The sequence below is a fragment of the Anoplopoma fimbria genome, chromosome 17, assembly GCF_027596085.1.
Source record: "Anoplopoma fimbria isolate UVic2021 breed Golden Eagle Sablefish chromosome 17, Afim_UVic_2022, whole genome shotgun sequence".
NCBI lineage: Eukaryota > Metazoa > Chordata > Actinopteri > Perciformes > Anoplopomatidae > Anoplopoma > Anoplopoma fimbria.
Genome location: NC_072465.1, coordinates 7530406 through 7555717, shown reverse-complemented (window position 1 = coordinate 7555717; position 25312 = coordinate 7530406). Strand labels below are relative to the sequence as shown.

Sequence of the window (25312 nt, the reverse complement as noted above, 5' to 3'; positions counted from 1 at the left end):
CCCTCCAGATCGTCCGTCTGCGAGATGAGCTCGGCTGTTTGTTTAATTGCGGGAGCGATCGTCTGAGGAACACGGAAAGAATGAGGCCAGTTATTTACCCAGATGGTTTACTGGTGGAGGTGTGAGGCCGGCCAGCTCACTGTGGGAACACAGCGCTTGCTTTTCTTGGTATTGCTGACCGTTTTTCAAGACCGCTGTGTTTTTTTCACCCCCCCACCCCCACCCCCGGCTCTCTCTCCAGCTTTGTTTGCTCTGGATGGCATGTTTGATTATTTATCGCGAGGGAAAAGGGAGTAGCTGGAGCAATAAACATGTGACTGCACTGTATTTTGTTTTCCACTGAGAAGGCCGTGTCCTTTAACAGATATTCGGAGCGGCCATAAAGCCCTTTTATTTGGGGGGATTGACTGAGCTAAAAGGAGGATCAAAAGACGCTGATAGTGTCTCTGACCGTATGTTTTTGCTGTAAGTGCAATTTATCAACAGATAAATATTTCTTCTGGCTGGCTGCAGATTTTTTTTTTTGTGTGTGTGTCTTCTTCTTCTTGTGAATTTGTTTTGACATCTGATCATTGTTACCGGTGTGTTTGTGGAGGGTACGTTTATGCCAGCCTTATATTTATGACTGTGAATGGGAGTGTATGAAAAAGATGCTCTGTAATGTTTGTTTGTTATCTATCAGGAGGCCATGGGGATATTGTTGTAAGTGGATACATCTGCTCTGAAGATAAGCACCAAAGTGTCCTCAAGGGACTGCTAGCATATCTACTTTCTAATTCTATTGGACTGTTTTTTAAAAAAAAAAAATCTCTTTGTGCATTTCTCTTTATTAGGCTCTCCAAGTGGCCCGACACATACTCATCCAGCAGCAGCAGCAGCAACAACAGCAGCAGCAGCAGCAGCAGCAGCAGCAGTCCCAGTCACAGCAACTGCAGTCTCAACAAAACACTGGTCGCAAATCCCCCAAAGCCAACGACAAGCAGCAAAGCCTACAGGTACGGTAAACGTTGTCACCTTCACACACTACCTTATTTATTCACCCGTCATGACGATCGGATGGCTCACTTATATGACATTGTGGTCGATGAAATTTCGAAGAGGAAAGAAAAACAAAAAGCAAGAAAAGAGGGGAACTTGTGCAACTTGCTCTAGAACACGGTGTGCGAGAAAAAAGCACAGCACTGGGCTAAGTTCACAAACAGGAAATTAGAAACGGCAGTGCAACATTTGCAGTCATGTATGCTCACACATTATGTGTGATTTAGCAACACACTCGCAATCAAACATGTGTCATCTAAATCTTGACAGAGAACAGTAGAAGCAGTGGTATGTAGACATTGAATATAAAGACCAGAATGTTAGGAAAAAAAACTCTGTGTGGCCAGTTTCGATCACATGAGCTCATCCAGAGTCATTCCAGTGCAGTGACACACATCAGCATATATGGCTGATCCTGACTGGCCTTTTCTCTCACTGACTGCGCTCAGTTTAGGAGGTAAAAAGCAGGAGAAAGTGTGGAAACACAGGAGGAGAAAAAGGGAGAAGTGAGAGAGAGAGATTCACTCCTCCCAAGGAGACGCAAGTCCGGTCGAGCAGAGGAAACTCCACGCTTTCCCTGTTTGCCTTTCGTCACTGCTCTGCACACACACACACACACACACACACACACACACACACACACACACACACACACACACACACACACACACACACACACACACACACAGAGCAGCTCATGGGTGGGTGGGTTGGTGTGGTGGGTAATCCAGGTGGAGGGGCTTGGAGGTGACATAGAGAGAGCAAAGGAAGGGCAGAGGCGGCCGGACGGTTATTTAGAATGCCTTTGTGATGCGAAGAAAAAACAACAACTTTTTTATTTTTCATCTCGCTCTGCTTGTAATATGAATGCAGCTTCCCCGCATATCTGATGCCATATTTACGTTAATTTCGGATCAGCTGCCTCAAAGATGCACATCTTTGTGTTTGAACAAGCTGCGGTTGTTTGTGTCAGTGTGAAATCGCAAACGACTTCAGGGCATATTTGGTAATTAATACGGAGGCCCTGCTCTCTTTCTGTGTGTGTATATGTATAATATTTAATACCCTTACTATCCCATTGGGGGCCCTTTTTAATGAGCTATTGTAGCAGCTAGGTCTAATGTCAGGTTGCGAAAAAAAAAAAAAAAAAAAAAAAAGCCTCTTTGTTGTGCAGATGTCTTCGGAAATAGCTCCGGAGGATGAAATATGACTGTGATGACCTTTCAGTTGTGTGCATATTTGTCAGGATTGAAATAAGTTGAAAGGATCAGACTAAACTGTTTCCCCGGCCTGCCAGGGAATTGTGCTGCAGAGGTCAACAGAGGGGACCACAACGGCAGATTCCAGCGTACAGCCAGTTGTTGGTACATAGTGAAGTACCAGACCATCTCCTGCAGACAAAGACAAAATTAAAATTCTAATTTATTAATGTATACAGAGAGCCTGGCCAAGCTGTCACTCAGCTATTGAAAAGAGAGTCGGGCCCTTTCCCCCGCTTCCTCTCCCCTCCTCCCTTCTCCTGCCCGGTTCTTGTGAAGAGAGCACGGAGCTCGCTGTAGTATCTAACCGACAGCGTAAATTGGCTGCTCTCTAATGTCGTATGTTGAGTTTTGCCGTGGGTTGAAGCTGCCATTATGAAGAAAAAAAAAAAAAAAGAAGAAAGCCACAGGTCCGGACAAGTGTTTGTTTATCTCTGAATTACATATTGTGCTAATTAAACACACGGCGACCGCATACAAGCACACAGTTTACAGCCAGGAGTTCATGCATAAACATCAGTGTGAGGAGGATGTATTACATTTGTTTTTGTTGTGTTTTTTTATATTTTTCTTCTCTCTCGTCAGTGAGCTCTCTCTTGTTTTTCTCTCTTTTCTCACACCCTCTCTTTTTCTCTCTCTCTCTTTCTCTCTCACAAACACATTTTGTGAAACTCCAGAGGGTTAGAGTCTGATCTCACTTCCTCTTTTAAGAACAAAACCCCCGGTGCCTGGAGGAGCCCCCCCCCCCCCCTTTTTTTTTTTTTTTTTTTTCACACACAGAACGTTCGCCATCTCCATCACGCAGCCGCGGATAATGATTCTCCGCTGAGCCGGACCGGGTCATCAAAAGACATGATCCGACAATTACGAGGCTGTGTAGTAAGCTGACACCCCATAAAAGCACCTGATCTGGGGACGCGGGCTCCATTCATCTCAGCGGTCTTTCCCATTAGGCACGAGGAGATGCGCCGAGAGACTTTCAGTCATTTGGAGATGTGAATCACTTTCCAATTCATTCTTATTCAAGTCAAAAATAATGAAGCGCGGTATATACAGGACATCTGCAACAAAAAAAGACCTGTGTAGAGTAGTAAAGGGGGGAAAAGATATGAGTCAAACAAGCCTCAGGATCCTTGATCAGCATTAAATGGCTCTTTGGTTTTCCTATGTCCAATAGGGGTCTCCCCCCCCCCCACACACACACACACACACATACCGCCCACCCCTGCCTCTGGATGAAGATGCCTCCGCTGTATACTCAGCAGCCTGGAGGCGCTTTACTCAGGCCTCAGTATACAAACAGCTGCCGTGCGCGCCGGAAAGCAGCTAAACATACTTGACTGGTCAAAAAGCCAGTAAATTACATTGACTGAATGACACGTGTGATTAAAAGAACTCATGCCGCTTTTACCTTCTTCTTTTTTCTGTGTGCCTCACACCTACAGTGGCGCGGGGGCGACGAGAGCCGGGCGACTCCCACCCCGCTAATTACCATTATCAGTGAAAATGGTAGGGTTTGACTCATTAGTTCCATGTGCATTTAATTAGAGGCAGGCTGAAATTGGATTTAACTTATTACTTTTTCATGGATCACTTTCTTGTCATCACTTCAAATTGGATTGCAGCCCCAGGTAACTAATTATGCCAGCCGCAGGATCAGGAGTGGAGAAATAGGTAATTAGGAACAACACTGTCGGACCCTCGCTGATAGTCCACCAGCGCCGAGGTGGGAGGAGGAGGAGGAGGGGGAGGGTGGGGGATTGAAGCTTGTTCTGTGGCGTTGCTCGCGAGCCCGGCTGGTTAACTACGAAACCCTCGTCGCGTGAGATCCCAGGTGGGCATGGAACCTCCTACGGGGGGATTATGTGGCGTTCAGCTGGGCTGAAGATGTTGTGTCAACATGGCGTCCTGTGCTATCAGCGTAATGCCTAGATTATGCTTGTTTTCCCCATCCAGGATGGTGTCTGAGATTGGCTCTTCATTATTCATGCCACTGGTACAGTGTGAGGTATGGCCAGCAGCCAGCTGTGTGGACGCTGTTTGAATGACATTGACTGGTTGCTGTCTATAGTGCGCCTGCACTGGTTGTAATGGGAATACACGAATGGCAAGATTCACAGCAGATTGTCTGTGTATAGAGAAGGCTACGGGAAAATGATAACTACATTTTACTTGCTATTGAGAGCTTTGATGTTCCATCTTGAAGTGAAAGTTGGAAAGCATTGGAAGCTAAAAGATCTCTATCCTTTGGGTTTCTTTGTTTTCTTATGTTCATTGTAATTGTGTGTTAGACCTTTTTGTTTTTAAATGAGAAACACCATTCACTCTTCTCCGATAAACGTTGCATTGAACATTTTCATGATGTCAAAGGTGCATCACGTGTTATTCTTCAGACACAGCGAGGCTACTGATAATGTTTCAAAAACCAAGCCAGCAGACAATCCTCTTATCTCTACTATTACCAGTTGAAGCCACAATCCTCACTTCTTTCTTCTCCTTTTTTTTTTCTCCTTCCCCTTGCTCTCTCTCTCTCTCTCGCTCTGTGTTTTCACACCATAGTGTACAGCCTCACAGAGGGCATCTCCAGGTCAAGAGATAATGTCTTTTCAGTTTACAGGATGAAAGCCTTTTAAGTTGGAGAGCGGCCCCTCCAACGCCCCTCCTCCCCACATTTGCTCTTCACATCCTTCATTTGCAGTCTGTCGGGGGGGGGGGGGGGCGTGATGTGACACAATCCAGGGGCCGAGCCTCTGTCTGACAGGACGGGGAGAAGCTGCCGGCTCTTTCTCTCTCTCGCTCTCTCCCTCTCCTACTGTTCTTGCAGCAGGCCCGTGGCATTGTCCTGACACATGTATACCACAGCGCTCCAATCTGTAAGTCATTAGAGCACTAGGCCAGTCAGCTGGAGCTCAGCCAGTGCTGCGGGGCGATCTGAGGCAGCGTTTCGAGGTGCTCCCTCGGCCCGGTTGGCCAGTGGGCCAACGTGGCACCGCAGTGGTAGCCCCTCTGGCGGGGTGACAGTGGACACGGGACTGGATTAATGTTCTGGGTTAGTTTCTGTGAGACACACTTAACACGAGGGAGACCGGGGCCAAGACAAAAGGAGAGAACATTTGTATTCAGGTAAAATACATATGTAAGAATAAGAAGTGTAAGAAAAAAGTGCTGAGAGAGCACTTAAAACACAAATCAAAGCATTGGCAATTTCTGAATGATTCATTCAACCACTGCTTTAAACCGGCCTATTAAAGTTAAAATATCTGCAGATTGTCTCGCACAGAGCAGGAGGTAATTCACAGTTTGTGAGGATTTAACCACTTCTACCAGCAAAGATAAGTGTTCAAAGCAGGCGTGCAAACTCCAGGTTTTAAAAATGTCTGTCTTAAACTTGCATTCCGTCTAATGGCCACTTGAAAAAATGACCCTACTTCTCACTTGATTTATTCCCTCATTCAACATTGCAAACATGAGTTTATGGTCTCAATCTCTGGTTTAAAGTCTTCTTCAAAACAGCAAGATGTTCATTTAGTAAATTTTGTTCCATTTAGAGTAAAACACACCATAAGGCAGGTTAAGCTGATGAGATGATCTGAAACTGTTTTGGTCACCTGAAAATGTCGGATCTAGCGCTCGCTTGTACCTGGCTCCATCTTCTCGTATCACTTCTTGTCGCAAAAAGATGTCGACAACCAAAAACGATTGAACAATGCCAAACTCAACGCTTCAGGCACGGGTTAGATGGGAACATCGATACTATTTACTCTGTACAGTAAATGTGTTACCACTGTCAGCAGCAGGTTAGCTTAGCTTAGCTTAGCATAAAACGGAAACGGGGACCAGGATGTGTGGTTTCTACACTTTGCCCACTGTTTCTTTTGTGTACAAATTAAACAAATGGGATATAAAGTGTGATTTAGTGAGCATCAGAGTTTTCTAAAAGCTGTGTTATTTTTCCTGAATATACTCTTTCAGGAAACTCTATTTGCTTCTTAGCCTCCGGTATGTGCTGTTTGCCATCAATATTTCAGGGAATATCCTTCAAGAATAGCTCCCCTTCCCCTTCTGCAAAGTGTCTCCTACGGTAAAAATCCCATAATTCATCAGCGGCGTGCGTGATCCCCAGGAGGAGTTCATCTCTTTGTGTTTGTAAGAAAGTCTCAAGGTGATGCTGTAATGAAATCTCATTTTGACGTTGGCGTTGCTTTGAGGTGATACAATCTGTCAGGAATGATCAACGACAACACGGCGGGGCCTGTGCTCGCGTGGAACCCCGGGATCAGGCCGTCTCTTCTGCTGCTTGTTTTCCTTGTCATATTGTAAAAATCTATCATGTGTACGGTATAGATTAGAACCAGGTTTTGGGATAATCCTGTCAGAATGAAGTCATCTGTCCCAATTCCACGCAGCCAAGCAGAAACTGGGTGGGGGGGGTTGAGCTGCTGCGTTACGATCTCTCTCTCATCGCCAAGACGATGACTGTCGAATTGACTCCAGTCACAGCGCTGGGAGCCACTTACCATTTTTCGGGACCCCTCTTTTTTTTTTCTCGTTTTGAGGGCCTGATGTTTCCCTTCGAGCGGTGAACCCTCTCACCCCTCCACCCCACTCAGTCATCCACCCAAATCCACACACGCTACCCCCCCCCCATTTCGAAATGTGTTGCATCTTCGTGTCATCCTCCTGGCACTATATCTTGATGTCAAGAGTGTGTTGTTTGGATTGATTCACGCGCCCTTTTTGCGGAAGGGGTAGAAGGACGGATGGGATGCACAGTCGACCGTGGCATTAATAAACACTAACAGCCATGCAAGGTTCAGTCAAGTCAGCATCGGCTCACAAGACGCCCGCTTTCTCTTCGGGTGTCGTCGAACACTTTTTCTGACAGATCTGCGATCCTCTGGTTCCATTTTCACTATTTGTTAGGAGCAGGAAAGAGAGATATTGTGTAGCCCAGACAGGAGGAAAGAGAGAGAGAGAGATCCAGAGACAGAAAGGGGCCTTCGGCTAACATGAGGACATCGTTTGGAGATGTGTTTTATGTTTGTGTTGGACATCGTGCAGCAAACCATCACGGCGTTCCATGTTGTTACGCCCAATCTGCAGAAAGTTAAAGTAACATTGCCTTTTAATTTAGCCTTATTTCGCCCGTCATATGAATCTCTGTTACTTCCAGGAGGATTCCAGAGGAGCTTTATTGGTTAGTGTTGGAGACAGGACAGGCTAACAAACACTGTTTAATAACACCGCAGAAAAGGTTAGCTCAACCGTTAATCATGGCGGTTAGCGGCGCTGTGCTCATAAGAGTGCGTCCTACATTGAGAGTGGGATGCTTAAAAAGTGATGACAGGAGCCACCCACATGCTTGTGCTCTGCCAGAATCTGTGTAATTATAACAGTAAATCTCATGTTTTTGTGACTGGGTATCAAAGCCTATAAATCACAATATAATAACAATAACTTATTTGTGTCTTCAGATTTAGTGTTCAGGTTATTTTTACATCTCCGCAGCCCCCTACAGAACCATTGTTATTGCTTATTTAAATAACTGTATTAATATAGTGCTGATTGAAATCAAAGATAACGCAATCACCAAACAAGACGAGGCAGAAATTCCCCCACCTCCTTAAAAAATCGAAGTCGTTGCTCAAACCCCAAAGTGTTCTTGTTTTGACGAAGTGAAAAACCACACTAGACGCTGTATACGCTCCGTTATACATTGGCTGTCATATCACCTCAGGAAATATTTTGCAGTTCACATGTGCTGACTAAACGAAATGTTCCCGAATGCTGAAATTAGAAGTAAATAACCAAACCCATACATATATATATATATATATATATATATATATATGTAATGGACCGGTGACTCAGGCGTGACTTACTGTAACTCCACTCTGCTTCGTGTGATAACCTCATTCACTCCGAATATGACTTATTCCAAGTATCAGAGGGAGTATCGATAGGTTGCTGATGTTCAAAGGTGAATTCACTGTCGTGTCATAAGTATGGAAATATACTATATAATAAATCAAACTTAAGAGTATCAAAAAATAATGAAACATAGAACAAAACATTTAATGAAAAATTCCCAATGATTAAAAATCAATCTTTGAAGCCCAGATCACTTTTAGCTTTGTTAAAAGTTAATAAACAAAAATGCAGATTGCACATCTTCAAAAAATGTGCTGATGATTTACTGCTGCAGAAATATCACAATGCTCTCCCGTTTGATGTCATTGTAAATGAGTGGGTCACCGAAATCTAATGTAGGTTCCTTCTGAACTGTGCCAAGTCTGAACTTCTGCTGTAGCTTGGAAAAAGAAAATTGATTGAATGTCTCCTTTGACTTTGATAGGGGACGCTGTTGGAGTAATAAAAAGATAAAGTTGCGGATCTAGAAGGTATTTTTTTGTTGCCTTGGCGATATTATATAGAGCAGCTGTTATTTATATAGGTCCCACACCTGCCCTGCTGACTCCCACCATCAGTAAACAATGATTTACTTTACACACACACGCACAGGGAAACACACTGTGTTTGTTTTCTCATGACAATGGTCCAGGTCACCAGAGCCTCTCAAGAAAAGGAATGACTGTAGTTTTGCATTTCCCTCCACTTCCTCCCCACTTGTCTCCCTCTCCCTCCCTCTCTCTCTCCCTCTCTCTTTAGTAGCAGCAGAGACATGGGTTGGCATGGCGGCGCAGCTTACTCACCGGCCGCCGTTAGATGTGTTTTGGAAAGGCTTTGTAATCGGAGGCGAGTCGTTATCTTTAGCCAGAGCCGGAGCGTAGAGCGCAGCCCGGGCCCCAGACATTAACTCATACTTTCACTCTAACTCAAGCAGGAAATATAATGTCATCCACTCTGTCATGAGCACAATCGCTCAGCACTCTCTGTAAACTATCGCAAGGGAACGTGGGTTCAGGGCTCAAGGATATTGATGTTTTCTCTGTGCGCAGGAAGGAAGGAGTAAAAAAAAAAAGAAAGGAAAAAAAAAATCTATACAGCGTGTGTATCGCATCGACACATATGTGTAATTATTTTACATGGCGCAGGCACCGAGGCAATGGATTAGAAAGACGGTGTGTGAGAGGAGAGAAGCTTGAACTGTGTGTCTGCTAAATTTATCATGAGGCCTTTGGGAGCGTTGAAATGAGAACAGTGGCCTATTACTGCTAAGAAGGTGTTTTATTGAGAATACGCCGACATGCCACCCCAGGGAGAGTGCCGGGGGAGAAGAGTGTGGCTGTAGCCTAAACCACTTTGTGCATGTGTGTGTGTGTGTGTGTGTGTGTGTGTGTGTGTGTTTGTGCGTGTGTCTTTGTGAGTATGTCACTTGTCTTTTTCTGTGTGTGTGCGTGTGTGTGTTGGTCCTGAGGGGTGTCAGATAGAAAATAAAAGCGCCTTTTCTTCCACTTAATTATTCCCTGTGATATGTATTGGAATTGTCACTTTTGACACTTGAGGTGTCCCAGTCAATAATTTATATAGGTCAGGCCAGCTTAGCAGAGCTCATTGTTAGTTATTAGCAGGCGAGAGTGGTGGCTTGTTATGCAGCCGCTCGTGTTTATTTTACCAGCGTGTTTGCGGACTGGAACGCGTCCCACGAAACATTCCTTCATCCTCAGCCAAGGGGTTTATAGCTGTTGATATGAAGCTGTGTTTCGGAGCGCCGTTATTCAGCGCCGTGTTTATTGTCATGATAATTAACAAAAATGAGGTGTTAATCTCGCCCCATGCCTTTCCTCTTATTCTTTTGTTGAGTGGGTTGCACAAGTTGGAGAACCTGTTTTTATTGTTCTCACTAAAAGAAATAAGGTCCTCATGTTTTTTATGGACTATAGAGTGAAATGTGCTGGTTGTTTGATTTAAATAGAGCTTGTTTTCAGCTAGAAGGTTAAAATATATATTTATATATATATAAATATATATATATATATTAAACGTTGACAACCAGGCTTCTCTTTTCTCTCTCTTCTCTCTCTCTCTCTCTATCTCTCTTTCTCTCTCCTGGTGAGTTCAGCAGGATCTCCAGTAGGTGGCAGGGTCCTGTTTTTGTCTTTTCCCCTAACTGAGTGCACACGGGTGTTAAAGAGTGTGATGATATTATGACAGCTAATTGCTCTCATTGGGGATGGAGTCGGATGGATTGCCCGGTTCCGTAGCTGCTGTAATGTTAGCTATTAATGTGAGTGGGTTTTTTTAAAACTAGTTTGAAGCCAAATTGTAGGATAAGTGGTTTGGTTTTTTTTTTTAAACTGGAAACAACTTTATGCCCACTGTGGTTAATCTTCATGACCAAATGCACACAAAGTTGTCATGTTGCACTGCGACTAGTTGCGTGCTACGGTTCAAATGTGCACATTAAAATTGTTGGAGCTAAAACAAACTGTTCTTGTATACATCATTTTACTGTAAAATGAAATGCATGTGGTGTTGTCCCAGCTTGTGGAATGTAAATGGAACAGAAGAAAAAAAAAAAAAAAAAAAGTACAAAGCGTCTGAACTGTTTGTGCGTTTTGTTGTTTTCAGCATGTGAAATGAGTTGTGTCTTTGTTCCGCCACTGTAAACAATTCCATTTAGCAGAACAATAAAGAGGGGCCGATAGCGGGGGCCAGTTTTCTTTCTTTCCGCTGGATAGCTGTGTTTACTTATCTGTTGTTTAATTAAAGGGCCTCTTTTCTTTAGGCTCCCATTGTTTCAATAGCACAACCGGAGTCCCGGCAGGGGTCAAAGGGTTAACAGCCGTCAACTGTGTCTTTTTTTCTTTCTTTCTTTCTTTCTTGTATGTTTTTTTTTTTTCCCGAAAGGGGGGCCCCCACACAAAGGCACGGGTTCACCTGCAAGCCCAGCCCGCGGCTCCCTATTGTGTGGCCCCATTTGAATTGATTATGTTTAGAGGGCTGGTTGTGATTGGTGGAGAAGGGCGTGGTTGATTGGATAGTTTTGTATCTTGTCAGCCGGGGAGCAACCTCGCGCGTGCAATCTGTCTGTATCCCGAGGAAGGTTGGAGACTCCACAGCACAGCAGCGCTCGTTCTCAGCCTCCCTGCCTGCCAGTCCGCGTGTCTCTCTCTCTCTCTCTCTCTCTCTCTTCTCTCTCTCTCTCTACACACACACACACACACACTCTCTCTCTCTCTCTTCTCTCTCTCTCTCTTCCCCTCGCCGCTCCGCTCTCCGCTCTGCTTCACTCCACACCGCGTGGCCCAGTACTCTGTTTACCCTGCCAGCTAAATGGAGTTTGTCAGGTTTGTCAATATGATTGATTTCTGTGATTTTTTTTTTGTTGTTGCCTGCTTTCTTGTGTGAGAAAAAAAAAAAAAGACTTGACAATTTAATTTGACCGGGGAAAAAGAGAGAAAAAGGAAGGCTTTATTGTCTTGTCTGTCGTTGATGTTGTATCATTTGCAATTGCTTAATTCTGTGGTGCGGTTTTGTGTGAGAGCAGCAGTCATCCGGGGGTTTACTTTGCCGTTGAGACGGGGGGCAGTTTACAGGCTGGTCCTGATAGGAGAAAGCAGGTGTCATGTACATTATCAAGAGTGTATTGCATTTCAAAACAAGCCTGTATGGATTAGCTGCCTCTGTCGGTCTGTGTGCTGCCGCTGGCTTTTTGAGCGTTTCACTCTCACTCTCCAGCAACAGTTTGTTTGAGCCGTGACTTGTTTGTCAGTAAGATGCCTGACCGTCTACAGCAAGTTTCTGTCTGCCATTTCACGCTGTTTGTTTAGTTCTGTTTACTTTGCCGATAGTGAGCTAACCAGTTCAGCAGGATCCTGTACTATACTGTACTGTACTCTACTGCTGTTTGAATTATGGACAGTTCTGGGAAAAACAGGAGTCAGGTTTGCCTTCTCTTTTACACAATTGTTGTTGTTTTTTCTCAAAAATGGATTATATTATTTCTTTATTGTTTTAGAATATTTTCCAGGGTACAGCATGCCAATCAGGTAGAACATCTATAGTTGCTAGTCTGCTGCACATCTGTTTTTTCTTTTCTTTCTGTTTGTGCATTTTGCAATGATATGCTCTTCTGAGGTAAATTTCTGCTGGTCAGACTTTGCTTGCTCTGAGGCTACGGCCTGGACTAATCCTCACTCTGCTCGCGGTGTCACAGTGAATTAAGACGGATTGGCACAGCTCTATATTTGACACCGTCACCACAAAACCACGTTGGGCCGCGCTGTCACTCCGAATGTCATCGCTCGCATCTTCCTGAAAAGTTTTGAGTGTGTGAATGCTTGTACATGCCTGTGTTTGTGTGTGTCTGTGTCTGTGTCTGTGTGTGTGTTTGTGTGTGTGTGTGTGTGTGTGTGTGTGTGTGTGTGTGTGTGTGTGTGTGTGTGTGTGTGTGTGTACTTTCAACAAAGGGTGTTTTTAGGAGGGAAAGATGTGGTCTTTTTTCTTTAGTTTTTTTCTCTGTTGTCAAGTGTGAGTCCGATTTGACAGTTTTGAGGTTTTACACAAAAGACAGCTATTGACTTTCTGCTGCTTAATGACCTCATGTGTCTTTCCTCTGATTAATCTCGAGTAATACACTCATGCAACTATCAAAAAGAATTGCATGTGATTCACTTTTTCCGAGAGCTGTTTTTTAGTTTTTTTTAGCTGTTTTGCAAACCCGGTTTCGAGTCAGTGCAAAAAGAAAGTGGTTGCCTTCAAAATAAAAGGAGTGATGGAGGAGCCCAGCGGAGGGGTTTGAGGAGGAGGACAGCGGAGCCCCAAACAGGGGCAGTGTGCACCGTAATGCCGTGCAGCTGTGCCGAGACGCGCAGTTTGGGAGAGCTGGAGTGCGAGCTGATTGGGCTGACAGTTTGTAATCAAAGTTGATTTATTGTTCATTAGTAGTGCATTAGCCCTTTCAGGCTGGGGCATTATTTGTGCAGTGGCCTGTCAAGGCGCAGGGGCTGCGAGCACCTGTCATTTTCTAAACCATGACATAGGCAACCAGATATTAGCCGTGTGCCACAGAGGAGAGGAGAGGGGTGGTGGGGTGCACATGGGGGGTTAGCCGACAGAGCCTCGCGGCTCGCCGGGGCTATCCTTTACAGGGACGGTCTACGCTTTGTACTGGAGCAGGCAGGCAAAGACAGACACAGAGAGAGAGGAGAGACGGGGGAATAGTTTAGCAGTGATATAGTGAGACACCAGCTGCTCTCTGCTGTTATTCCTCTGGCTTTCACGTCTGAAGCATGTTTTTACTTGAAAAAAAAAAAAAAAGGCTTTCATTCATTCTCCTTTTTTTCTTTTTTCTTTTTAAGGGGCATTTCTGCTCTGAGTTGTGTGATGTGTTTCAGATGAGATTAACTCTAACACTTGAGATGCCATGTGTTTCAAAGGGTTGAGATGGTAGTTTTCATAACCAGATTACACGGTGTAGAGTGTTTTATGGCAGAAGGTCTTCTTCACCGCCCATCTCTGTCACAACCTGTATATATTTTTTAAACTACAAGCGATGGGATGGTGTTGTTGCACCTTGAAAATTAAAGGGTTGGTTTATTTGGGGTGTGTGTGAAGTTGATTGTTAGTTGATGCTGTAAACCTGCTGCTCTCACTGAGTGTCTTTTTCTATATAATTGTATTAATTGGCTGTATACTTTTTATATGAGTCACATAACACCACACACATTAAAAGGCAGCACAATTCGTGTCCCTCTCGTCCGCCGTCATGGAAACAAGGATTAGCTCTTTTGCATTGCCGGTGTGCAGAGAATAGAAACAATCTGCACAAGGATGTGTCAGCCATTGTCTTTTAACTACAGTTTCATTTAAAAGGGATTTTAAGGGCCTGTGATCTTAATTAAATTTCAAACCGGCTGGTGTAACGACGTGCACCGTTGCGAAAACAGGCCTGAGCCGGTAACCCATCAGATCATAGGCACACGCAGTTCACCCCGGCGGTGATGGTGAGGCGTTTCCGGGAAAAGGTGAGAATGGTGGTGTGTGGGACAGTAGCTGTCACCCTGAATTTGTTAGCCAGGTTTCAGAGCTCAAACCGCCTTGTGGCTGTGAAATCAGCACTTGGGAGGTGTGGCTTGAGAGGTCAAAAAAGAGTGACGGGACATTGAGTCACACGGCAAAATGAAACGGAGCACCTTTTTTTTATGTGAACCAGAATTATTTTGGGGTATTTGGAAATGCTCACTTTTAGAAATGTCAGAGTTGTTTTAATGTTAAAAGTATTCATAATTATACTATAACCCGGCATTGATTTAAAAAAAAAAAATTAAATACATTTTCTGAATTGAAATTAGGAAAATGTTGGTGATGCAGAGGATGGTGCCTTTGCGTGCGTGTGCGTGTGCGTGTGTGTGTGTGTGTGTGTGTGTGTGTGTGTGTGTGTGTGTGTGTGTGTGTGTGTGTGTGTGTGTGTGTCGTGGGGGTGTGCCCTGTGTGCTCTCCCCTCAGCAGTGGGTCACCTGCAGCGATGGCTGCCTCCAGTGTGGGAAATGACATCCAGAGCTCACAGCTCAGCTGTTATTGTTGGGGCGAGAGCTCGCTCACTTCGCCTCCTCGCAGTTTGTTTGTTTAAACCCGACACCGGGACCAGCTCCGGCGAAGAAAAAAAACTGTTTGTTTGTATTTGAGAAAGAAGAAAAAAAATAGTTAATTAAAATGCAATCTTAACCTTTGTTTTTACAGTTGCTCAAATAATTTGAGACCACCCCATCACACACGGCCCCTACACCCAATTTAGGATATATAGTGTGAGGTGAACGGAGACAAGATGTGGCCGTGATTATCCTGTTTATGTGAGCTGTAAACACTTTTAAAACAGCTTGATTGTGGTTGACGAGGAAGGAGTAATGGAGGTCTTAACACATGTAGGGATGGGTGGTTCTGTCCTGCCTTTTTAAAATTCTCTTAGCTGAAGAATCTAGGATCTGAAATGTGTTGCTGTGTACACAAATTATATTTTGCAACAAATTATGTTGTTGTCATTTTTTATTATTAGGGGAAAAGATTATTTGTGCGAATATACTGAGTCTCTTTAATTTTTTTTATATTTTACGAGGGATATAAATGCTCTCTACCTCAGAGATTTCAATCAACCTGCCTGAATGATATGGAAACAGTCTTTGCAGCTACTAATTACGTTCACACATCACTTCAGTACAATAGCTCCCGTGAAATCCTAATTTGGGTTTACATTTTCATGCAGGAGATCACAGTCAGGATGGGAAGTCATGTCACTGCAGGCCAAGGTAAAACAACAGCATCAAACGGACTAGACTGTGATTTCTCCAGGGCCTGTTATTTCTTTTTCTTTTTTTTTACTTCTCCATTCCATTTGATGCTCCTACAAAACAACATGACCCCAGGGAGCACAAATGAAAATTTGATAAATCTCTTTTTCAAAATATATATATATATATATATATAATTTTTTTGTTCGTCCTTTTTTTCTTTCAGCCACGCTGCTCCTCATGCGGCCGGTGAAACGTCTGTGTCGGTCTCACTGACATTCACCTCCCTGTCTCTCATGTCTGTTCCTCTTAATTGCCTCAGCGGCGAGGAAAGAAAGGGGGCTATCTTCCATCGTCGCTCACCCCTACTCCTTCTCACCGGGCTTTGACCTCTGACATGTGATAGGAAGGGAGGGGGGGCTGCGGTGCTCGAGTAGCGTCTTCATTAACTCTGAATCAGTCGCTGTCCAACGTTGTCAGATGTGCGGGGTTCGTGTTCCCTCATTCTCGGGTTTTCCCCTCTCGAACTTGTCTTACTGTCGGTGTCCTTTAATGCCAAATGCTTTATGTACTGTGTGTTTTGTCAGAGGTGGTGCAGAGAATTATGATAAGATGGATATGAATGATCCTTATCTTTGTCCAAAGGAATATTTTGTTTTAAAAAACATTTTAAATGTTTAAATTAATCATATTTCATTTGTATGTTTTAATATTTTGTCCATTATTGCATGTACATTTTTTAAACTGAACATACAGTACTCTCCTACCCTATATGGAAAACGGGTTTTGCTCCTCGTATACAGGGTGTTCTGTGCTGTACATGTGCCTGTATGTGCTTGTGACATTAACATGCCACAGTTTAGATTTGTGTGTGTGTGTGTGTGTGTGTGTGTGTGTGTGTGTGTGTGTGTGTGTGTGTGTGTGTGTGTGTGTGTGTGTGTGTGTGTGTGTTTGGCAAGCAGGCCTGTGCTGGTACAGTATATTGCCTCCAGTCACTCCGCAGCTGTGTGAGAACGTTCCACCTTTGAGTGTTTATGTGTGGGAGGCACCTGGAGAGCACCACACCTTGGTGAAATTCATAAACGTCAGCTATTTCTGGCATCCTCAGAATGTCCTTTTTTTTTTTTTCACACCCTCGTATCGGCGCAGCAGATTAGAGCTGGGCTCAGTAGATCCCTCCAGTTATTAGCCCAGTGCGAGCCTCCTCTCAGACTATCTTTAGATGGCCATATATTTTGGCGGATCATCTGGAGTCATGATGTTATCCGAGTGATAAGGGAGCGCACCGTATGGGAGTGCTCTAAATGGCGACTGGCGTCCTGTGTTTGCGTTAAATGGGCATGATACAGCGGCCAGGGCAATATTTTTCAGTTAAAGTGCTCCCTCCCGCCTTTCCTCTCAATAGGATCCAGTCTTAGGCAGATTTTCACTCCTTCAGCACAGGATTAAATGGTAGTAGTTACATTGATCAATAGGTTAAGAAGCACACAATCCCTCTTGCTGCTAATGACCTCAGTAGTAATGGGTAATAAAATGGGGGTCTGTAATAGCCTCTTGCTGGGGCCGTGCACAGAGGAGGCTGCTCCAGCTGTAGTCACCGTGAGCCAGACACTCCTGACGAGGGGAGGTGTGAAACCATGATGAGATATACACCCAAGGTGTAAAGAATTAAGACGCTTGAATTGAAAGAAAATCTCTGTGTAATTTGTAATGAAATTGGCAGCTATTGAGAGCTGAAGTGTGTAAAAAAAAAAAAAGAACATGGAGTAAGGTCTTTTTTTCTTCTCACATCACACTCTATATAATGTGGCATGACAAAATGATTATACTTTTGAAAATAAGGCTAAATTTACAGCTTTAACACGGTAGTAAAAAATAGAGCATGACAAGTACGGAGACGATTTTTAATGCACACAATTAAAGCAAAGCTTCAAAAAAAAAAAAAGTGGGGGGGGGCATTATTATTTATCCTCGTTCTGCATGCTAGGTGGGGGTGGGGGGTAAATGTCATGTTTAGACGGGGACTATATATCACATCGTGTATGGCGCTTGCACGTCAGCAAGACAGTGCTGCCTGGTTGACCTTCAAAATAGTTCATCAAAATTAGCAATGCCCAGGAAAAAAAAAGAAGAAAAAAAAAGAAGAAGAAGGACTTCAGTGGATAATGACTGTGAAATTAAGGAAATGGGAGGCCGGGGCTATGCAAATGACAGGACAAGTCATGTGCAAAAGTCAAGATGAACTGCATATTAAGACATAATACGGGGGGGAATTAATATTGCATTCTCCCTCCTCGCGCTCCCTGAGCCCGATGCTGCAGATGAGAAAAATGTGGAGGGAGCGTTAGTCCTGGGTGGGGCCCGAGCCTTAAAGGAGGCGGCACAGTGTGTGTCGTGGCGCCGCATCAAAAAACGGTCCATCCCATTTGACATCGCTGCCCTCTCCTCTTCATCTTTACAGTACACGCTGTTCATTATGGCGGCGCTTTGTTTGTGTTTTTTTTAAAATGCTACGGAATAAGATGATATGCGTGTCAAGAAAAGGCCCCCCCTTCGTTACCGGACGAGGTCTTTTTTTTCAAAACGACGAAATGCGCATTCAGAAAATGCATGAAAAATTCAAAGGGGGTGTCATTAGCTATAAGGCGGCCACACAATTTGGGTAACCTTGGCGGAGACAGACTGTCACTGACGGACTCTCTGCTCTCTATCAGCTGCTGACATCAGCCATGAAGGATACACAAGCACATTTTTAAACACACACTTATGCACATACATTACTAATGTGTTTGAGCGCCACGTACACAAAAGCACAATCGCCACCGCACGTTAACAGCTGCAAAGAAGCAGGACTGTAGAGCACACCTTTCCATGACATCCCAATGACGGGGGAAGGAGCTTTTAATGGCGTCGCACATCATAGCAGTGAGTGGCAGCATCCAGACACACTCCGAGTCCACGACGCCGCCGGAGCAATTAAGGCACCCTGACAACTGTGGGGGCTCCTTCAGTGTCACAACAAATCACTTGTTTGTGAGGAGTCATGCACTCACACCTTTCTGCTGGGAGTTAGTTAGGGGCCTGCGTGCTCGCCGCTGTGGCTCCTCCTCCTCCAGGCGCCTTGCATCTTCACGACCACAGATCGGCGTTGACAGCGGCCCTAATGAAATGTTCCTCACACGACATTTCCCGCTGCATGCGATGAGCTAGCAACTAGCTGCATTCAATGGGGAAATTATTTCTCTGCATTTAACCCATCCCGGAGGAGCAGTGGGCTTTTTTTTTTTTGAGGCAATCTTGCCTCCTCAGGTGTGTTTGCCGTGTTGAGCGGCAGATGTGGATCATATCAGATCAGGTGTTATGTGTTGAGATGTTGTGTGTGTGTGTGTGTGTGTGTGTGTGTGTGTGTGTGTGTGAGAGGGGAAGGTCGGAGGATGGAGGGTGAAGGTCTGGGTGGATGCTTTTTGCTCCACAGGCATGATCCACGCCTTGGCTGTCTCGTGTCCTCTAGCCCGCCTCTGTCTGCTGTGGTGTCATAACGGCTAGAGGGGTTGGAATATGTGTGTTTGCTGGAGGGTGTGTGCAGCTTGTGACACGTGAAGATGACACTTGAGATGCATCCAGTCAAAAGCAAGGCGCCATTTTGTAGTTATAGTACATCATGTATTTATTTGTAGTCTTTTGACGAGGAATATTTAGTCATCAGCCTTCTCTTTTTTTTCCATATTTGATCAGAGTTTATTGATGATCTCTAGAATATTGGTTTGCTTTTTCACTCCTGCATTAATTCCTCACTGTATTAGTGGACCCCTTCAGTGTTTTGACGTTCCTATCGCTTTTATGTGTCTGCACAGGTTCCAGTTTCAGTGGCTATGATGACACCTCAAGTGATAACTCCTCAGCAGATGCAGCAAATCCTTCAGCAGCAAGTCCTGAGCCCTCAGCAGCTCCAGGTTCTCCTCCAGCAGCAGCAGGCCCTCATGTTACAGCAGGTAATGTGCATCTGGCTCTCTCGTCACAAATCATTTTTGGCCTGCTGAACTTCTTATCTATAGACAGCGGGTTATTTACAAAGACAAATTCACTTTGAGCTGCTTTTTCTTCTGCCTCAACATTCCTCAAAGTATCGAAAAAGGAAACAAAAAAGAGTTTATACGACTGGCAGACTTTCACTCACATGTCGCCCCATCTTTTCTGCAGCAGCAACTCCAAGAGTTCTACAAAAAGCAGCAGGAACAGCTCCACCTCCAGCTTTTACAGCAGCAGCAGCAGCAGCAGCCACAGCAGCAGCAGCAGCAGCAGCAGCATGCAAGCAGCAAGCAGAGTAAAGAGGTAAGCTGACATCACTCCCAATCCCTGCCATTACCAAACCCCGTCGGCCAGACAGAGCATGGAAGGCATGTGTGTGCTCCCTCCCTCGACCCCATCTGCTTCCAGACTGTGGTTAAAGTAGAGAGGGGAGAGGGGGGAGGAGGAGGAGGAGGGGGGGAATCAAGTGCACTCATGCTTCTGATTAGCATGTCAGACCTGCTGGATAAATGGTAACAACTGACTGATACAGTGCTGAGAATACAGCGTCTCTTTTTTTTCCTCCTCCTCTCTCCACCATGTTTTATAGAGCCACGATCCCCGGCCCCATTGTTCTAGATGTTGTTGTTTTTTCTGTTCCAAGTAAACAAGTGTCCAATACAACAAAGAGATGACCGCTCCTGCGAGCCTCGTGTAGGACATAATGAAAGGCAGAAGGGAGAAAGGCAGGAACAGGGAGCGTATAAATCTGAGAGGCTTTTTTTCTCTCGGTAATTAACATGGAAATGGCAGAGGAAGAGAAGGCATGTAATTGTGAGATATCAGTGCAGAGAGCGCTCCCAGCTTTGTTGCCTGTGTTATTTTTTTTTTCTTCTCCCCTTCTCTCTCTCTCTCTCTCTCTCTCTCTCTCTCTCTCTATACATCTTTCTCGCTCCCTCCAGTACAGCAGGGCTTGCTCATAGGCAGCAGCTTAATGCGTGTTAATGACTGGAGGATACAGGCATCACGGTGGACAAAGCAAATTATTATTGTGCGGTCAGAAGGAGTTCAAAGACGATCTGGGAATTTTTTTCGGCTCTCGTTCCCAGTTGAGTTCCGCGTCTGGAGAGTGGAGGAAGCACAGTGAAACGACGCCCCGGCGTTAGAGGCGGGGGGCGCATGCACATCCGCACGCGCTCACTCACACGTCGGCGTCCTGTCGACACGCCCGACTTCAAAGTCGCAGCTCCCTAATTAATGAACTGCGGGCTTCAGTTTGGACAAGTTGCGGCGTGATGCTCCCATAAATCAACATGACAGCAGAGCTCCTCGGCCTCAGATAGGGCCTGTCACCAAGTCGCATCCGATGTAAACACAAGAGGAACAGGGCAGAGAAGAGAGTGGTGGGGGGGGGAGAGCAAGGAGGTGCAATTGATCAGTTGAATGGAGCATGAGAATAAAAGAAAAGCCAACTTTTGAAGCATATTATGTATGATCACAGGAAATGGATGCAGCCTCGAGAGGCTCTCCCCCTCCGCCGATGTTTTCTTTCTCTCCCCATCGCTCTGGCTTTTTTTTTTTTTTTTTTTTTTTTTCTTCTTCTTCCAGTCGCATTTCGAGCAGCCATCAAAAGACAGAGTAAGAATTATGCAGTGAGTCCCCTGTGGCTGCCAGACAATAACCCCCTGTTGTTGCTTTGTGCCTCTTTTATTTTAAAGACATCAAAATTTAGTTTTTCAAAGATCTTTAACTTTTATATTTGAAGCTTGACAATAAAGGCCTGCCAGTGTCACTCTTTATCATTTGTCAGGGACTGTATTTTTCTCTCCCTCGTGCCACTTCTTGTTAACCTCTTATTTGGTCTATTGGGTCTGGGGGGGGGGTTTAATGTGTCTGCATGCTGGGAGCGCACAGGAGCTCCTGTCAGCTGATGGGACCAGAAGAAGAAACAAAAAAACATGTGAAGGGGAGAGAGTTAAATTAATTTGCTATACGCGTTTTCTCTTTCTTCCCCTTTTTTTCTTTTTTTCTGAAAAGCCACCCTCTATTTATTTAGTGATTTTGATGAAAGACATTGTTCCTTGTGAACTACCCGCCCCCGTAGCACTGTTATCTTTGTCTCGGGCTGTCAGGGAGGAGCTGTACAACAGAAAACCACTGAAGACATGAGAAACTTTTCTCTCACTGATGGAAGGAGGGGGAAAAAAAGAACCAAACACCTTTTCATGAATAGGGAAAGATCAGAGCAGATCACAGGTCACCTGCATGCCGGATTTCACCAAGACCCCGGCGAGATCTCTGCCTCACTTTTTCTCTTTTCTCTCCTTTTTTTTTGGGTTAGATGAGCACATGAGCCCGTGAAACATAAATGTGGTTACTCCTCAATTATGACCCTCCGCTGCCACTGTCAAAGCGCCTTCCTCCCCCCTGATTGATCCAATGAGACGACCCCGCTCGCCGTTATAGACGAGTGCAGCTCAGAGCTTTATTTTTAGCGAAGGCCGGTGCAGGAGCGGCAGGCAGGGAGGTGGTGGTGGTGGTGGTGGTGGTGGTGGGGGCAGGAGAGAGGGCGAGAGGAAGGCCTGCTAGACCCTTTTGACAAGCCGAACGCGGGGGGGGGGGGGGAGCTGGGTTTTATCTGGCTGTTACAGTGGTTTTCAGAGCCGCCAGCGAGTGACCTGACAGCCGCGTTGCACCGAGACCTTTTTTTTTTTTTTTTTTTTTTTTTTTTTCTGTTCCCGTATGCACTTCGATTGTGAGAAGTAAACAAAGTGGTGCATCCTGTGTTTGGTAACAGGGCGCGGTGCACAGCTTGGCAGCCCCTGCACAGCTTTTAGTGCCCCCCTCCCTCACCTCTTTCCCCCCCTCTGCTTGACAAACTGGCCTTGTATACTTACAAACAGGCCAGCAACATCCTGTTGAGTCTCAGGCATCCTTATCTGTTAGACAATACAAAAGGTGTCCTGATGGATGTTGTTGTTTAATTGGTGATAAATATGATAAAGAATTTAATAGAAATAGAATTTTTTTTGGGTGAGTTGACTGTGGATTTGTTGAGAGCAGGGCTTGATGAAAGGGTTAAAAGTCATGACTCCTCTGTGACCCTTCTGTCTAAATATCATCTCTCATTTGTTTTCACTCAGAGGAGATTGGAGATATTAGATAAGTTACTTCTATTTATTATTCTCACTTTTTCCTTTTCTTCCCATCCAATTTCTTTTCTTTCTCATCCCATCAAAGTTCACACATTTCACTCACCGCAGAGCCAAAGAAATGTGTAAAGGCCCGCCAGCTTTTCATTAAAGCTGTCCTTGATGAAACAGCCGCAGCAGAGTTAGATCAACAACACAGCGATCGCCCAGTCGGTCCACAGCGCAGCGGCTGAACAACGCCGGCTGCGCTGGTTGGGGGCGGGGGGTGGTGGTGGTGGTGGGTGTGGAGTGTATCCCTGAGCTCAGCGCCATGCCTGGGAGAGTTGTGAGAGTTGCTAGGGTGGTTATTAAGCACTCTGATTTAGTCACACGTTGTTTGCTGAATTATGAATGGCTGTAATTAAATTCCTGTGGCTCTTATTATGAATGATTAACTATGTTGTTTCATTGTTTGTCATTTGCCTCCCAACTCCTCGTTAATTAAGAGAGAGAGAGGGAGAGATGTATACTCCACCTGTCGTAAGTGGGCCTGGACAAAAACCCACACTAAAAGGCACAAATGTATGAAAATGACGCCGTGCTATTGTGTGTTAACGCACGCAAAATTTGCTCTTTTTTAACAAATGAATGTGTTGTTCTAAAGTGTTCCATTTTACTACCTATGAACTCTGTGGCCTCAGACTAAAAAATGATTTTGTTTAACGGCTTACATGAATCTAGCATTGCACAAACCTGAAATTCCGCTTCGCATGTTAGCACTGGCTGTTATGCTTCTATGTATTTATATATATGTTTGTGTTTGCTGATGGTGTGCCACTCTATCTTTCTGTGTGATTCTCCAGCAGCAGGTGTCGGCCCAGCAGTTGGCCTTCCAGCAGCAGCTCCTGCAGGTCCAGCAGGTCCAGCAGCAGCATCTGCTCAACCTTCAGAGGCAAGGGCTGCTCACGATCCAGCCCGGACAGACCGGCCTGCCGCTGCACTCCCTCACTCAGGGTCAGTACATGATATCACCCAGCTCTGCGGAGATGTTAGCTCTGGTCTAAGCAATCCCTTAACCGCTCAAACAGGAACTTTGTCTAACGCTTATTTTTTACTCTAATATACTTGGAAGTTCTAAAATGTGTTTGCCGGCGTAAACGGAAGATAACTATGTATCTTAGGCTCATGCTAATACATCTGTTTATTGATGTAATGGATGATCCATTTGGTCAGCTGATTTCCTCCACCTGCTATAATGGGAGTTGTTCCCTGAACACATCACATGATGGTGTTTTTATTGATAAGGAACTATTCTACTTACACATATAGAATATATCTAGCCAGAGAAAGCATTCAGTTGTAGCAGAGGAGCTAACGCGTCACAAACACTGTCACGCAGAACTATTAGTGTTGTGTTGTAGCAGTTTTACCAACATGTGTGGGTGCACATGTATCCCTGTATATCCACAGTGGTTTCATCTGCTACTGTTATCGCTCTGCTACAATACCTGTGCAAATTTGTTTAGCCTAAGCGGACAAAGCACCTCTATAAGTGTGTAACCGCACAGTGTTTCAGGACACACCTACTGTAAATCTTCACCCAGCGCTCGCTCACTAAACGCCATCTAAAGCCTCTTGTCCGGGTTCACTGTTTACTGCTGTTTGATGGTGGTGTGCTACACTTTGTTTATTAGAGGTAAAAAAAGGTCCCACTGTTCAGAGTGTCCGAGCTTTGTCCTTGAACCCTCCGTCCTGCAGCCTGTGATTGGCATCCCAGGGTGGCAGTCTCCTTCAGCCTGGAGGGAAGACTGGATCTATTGTTCGGTAAACTGCCAGTGAACTTGTCATTGTGAAACGGCCCTGCTACTCGATACGGAGTCAATACTTGTTGTTTGGCCAGGAAGTTTACGTCTTTATTTATTCTTTAATATTTTGTCAAGGAGTGGTTCTTCCCCCCCCCAACGTGACAAAGACGCCGTCATAAGGGTTCTGGGACATGACATTGACTATTCATTCCCAACTAAGACAAACAGTTTTGAAATAACAAGATAAGGGCGATAAGAACGGGAGTGCTCATGGGGGGCGGGGCGGGGGGGGGGCGCGCTTAGGTAATAGGCAAACACAAACACGGTTTGTACAGTGATGTTATTGTTTGGACTGGGTATGGAATCACTCATCCACCCACAGACGATTGCCATGGGCACAGGCGTGGAGCGTTGCTGTGTTGTGGGCGCGCTTGGCTGAATTGCTCTGTGTCAGAAGTCTGGCAAACACGCACACACCCCTTGAGTAAAGCATTATGTGGCGATACGGCGAGGTACTGTGCTCTTGATGGATTTCACAACAGTTCCCAGAACATCCTGTTTATAGTGTGTCATCATCAAATACCCCCGAGGCATCTCAGCTTATCAAAAGAGTGGGTGTGTTGACTCCATGCACCTTTCACCCTTTTGTTCAGTTGTGAGTACACATTGTCGGGACTGCGCGGTTAATTGTGTTGAATTGGTGGTTTTAATGCGTCTCACCACGGGCCTAATTTCTCTCTAAGTTGTATCAACACCTGACAGAAGATAAATCATTGGCGCCTCCTGCAGATTGCACCACACAATACCATATTGAAATAACAGAGGAGGAATTTTAAAAGTTGAAGAATCATGAGAGATCATCTTACTTTTAATTCAGAGTG

At 45.0% G+C, this 25312-nt stretch overlaps 1 protein-coding gene across 5 annotated transcripts in view; it reads left to right on the top strand.

The window, feature by feature from the left end:
* foxp1b (forkhead box P1b) overlaps positions 1-25312 on the top strand; it is a 149544-nt gene that overhangs the window by 97096 nt on the left and 27136 nt on the right. For 2 of the 5 annotated variants that reach the window (XM_054617894.1, XM_054617893.1), the window contains 4 exons: positions 834-995; positions 19342-19479; positions 19688-19819; positions 23490-23640. In XM_054617894.1, coding sequence (XP_054473869.1) covers positions 834-995; positions 19342-19479; positions 19688-19819; positions 23490-23640 — 583 coding nt within the window. Of the gene's footprint in view, positions 1-833; positions 996-11466; positions 11549-19341; positions 19480-19687; positions 19820-23489; positions 23641-25312 lie in introns of those variants that run through there. The other 3 variants (XM_054617896.1, XM_054617895.1, XM_054617897.1) reach the window with 3 other exon arrangements.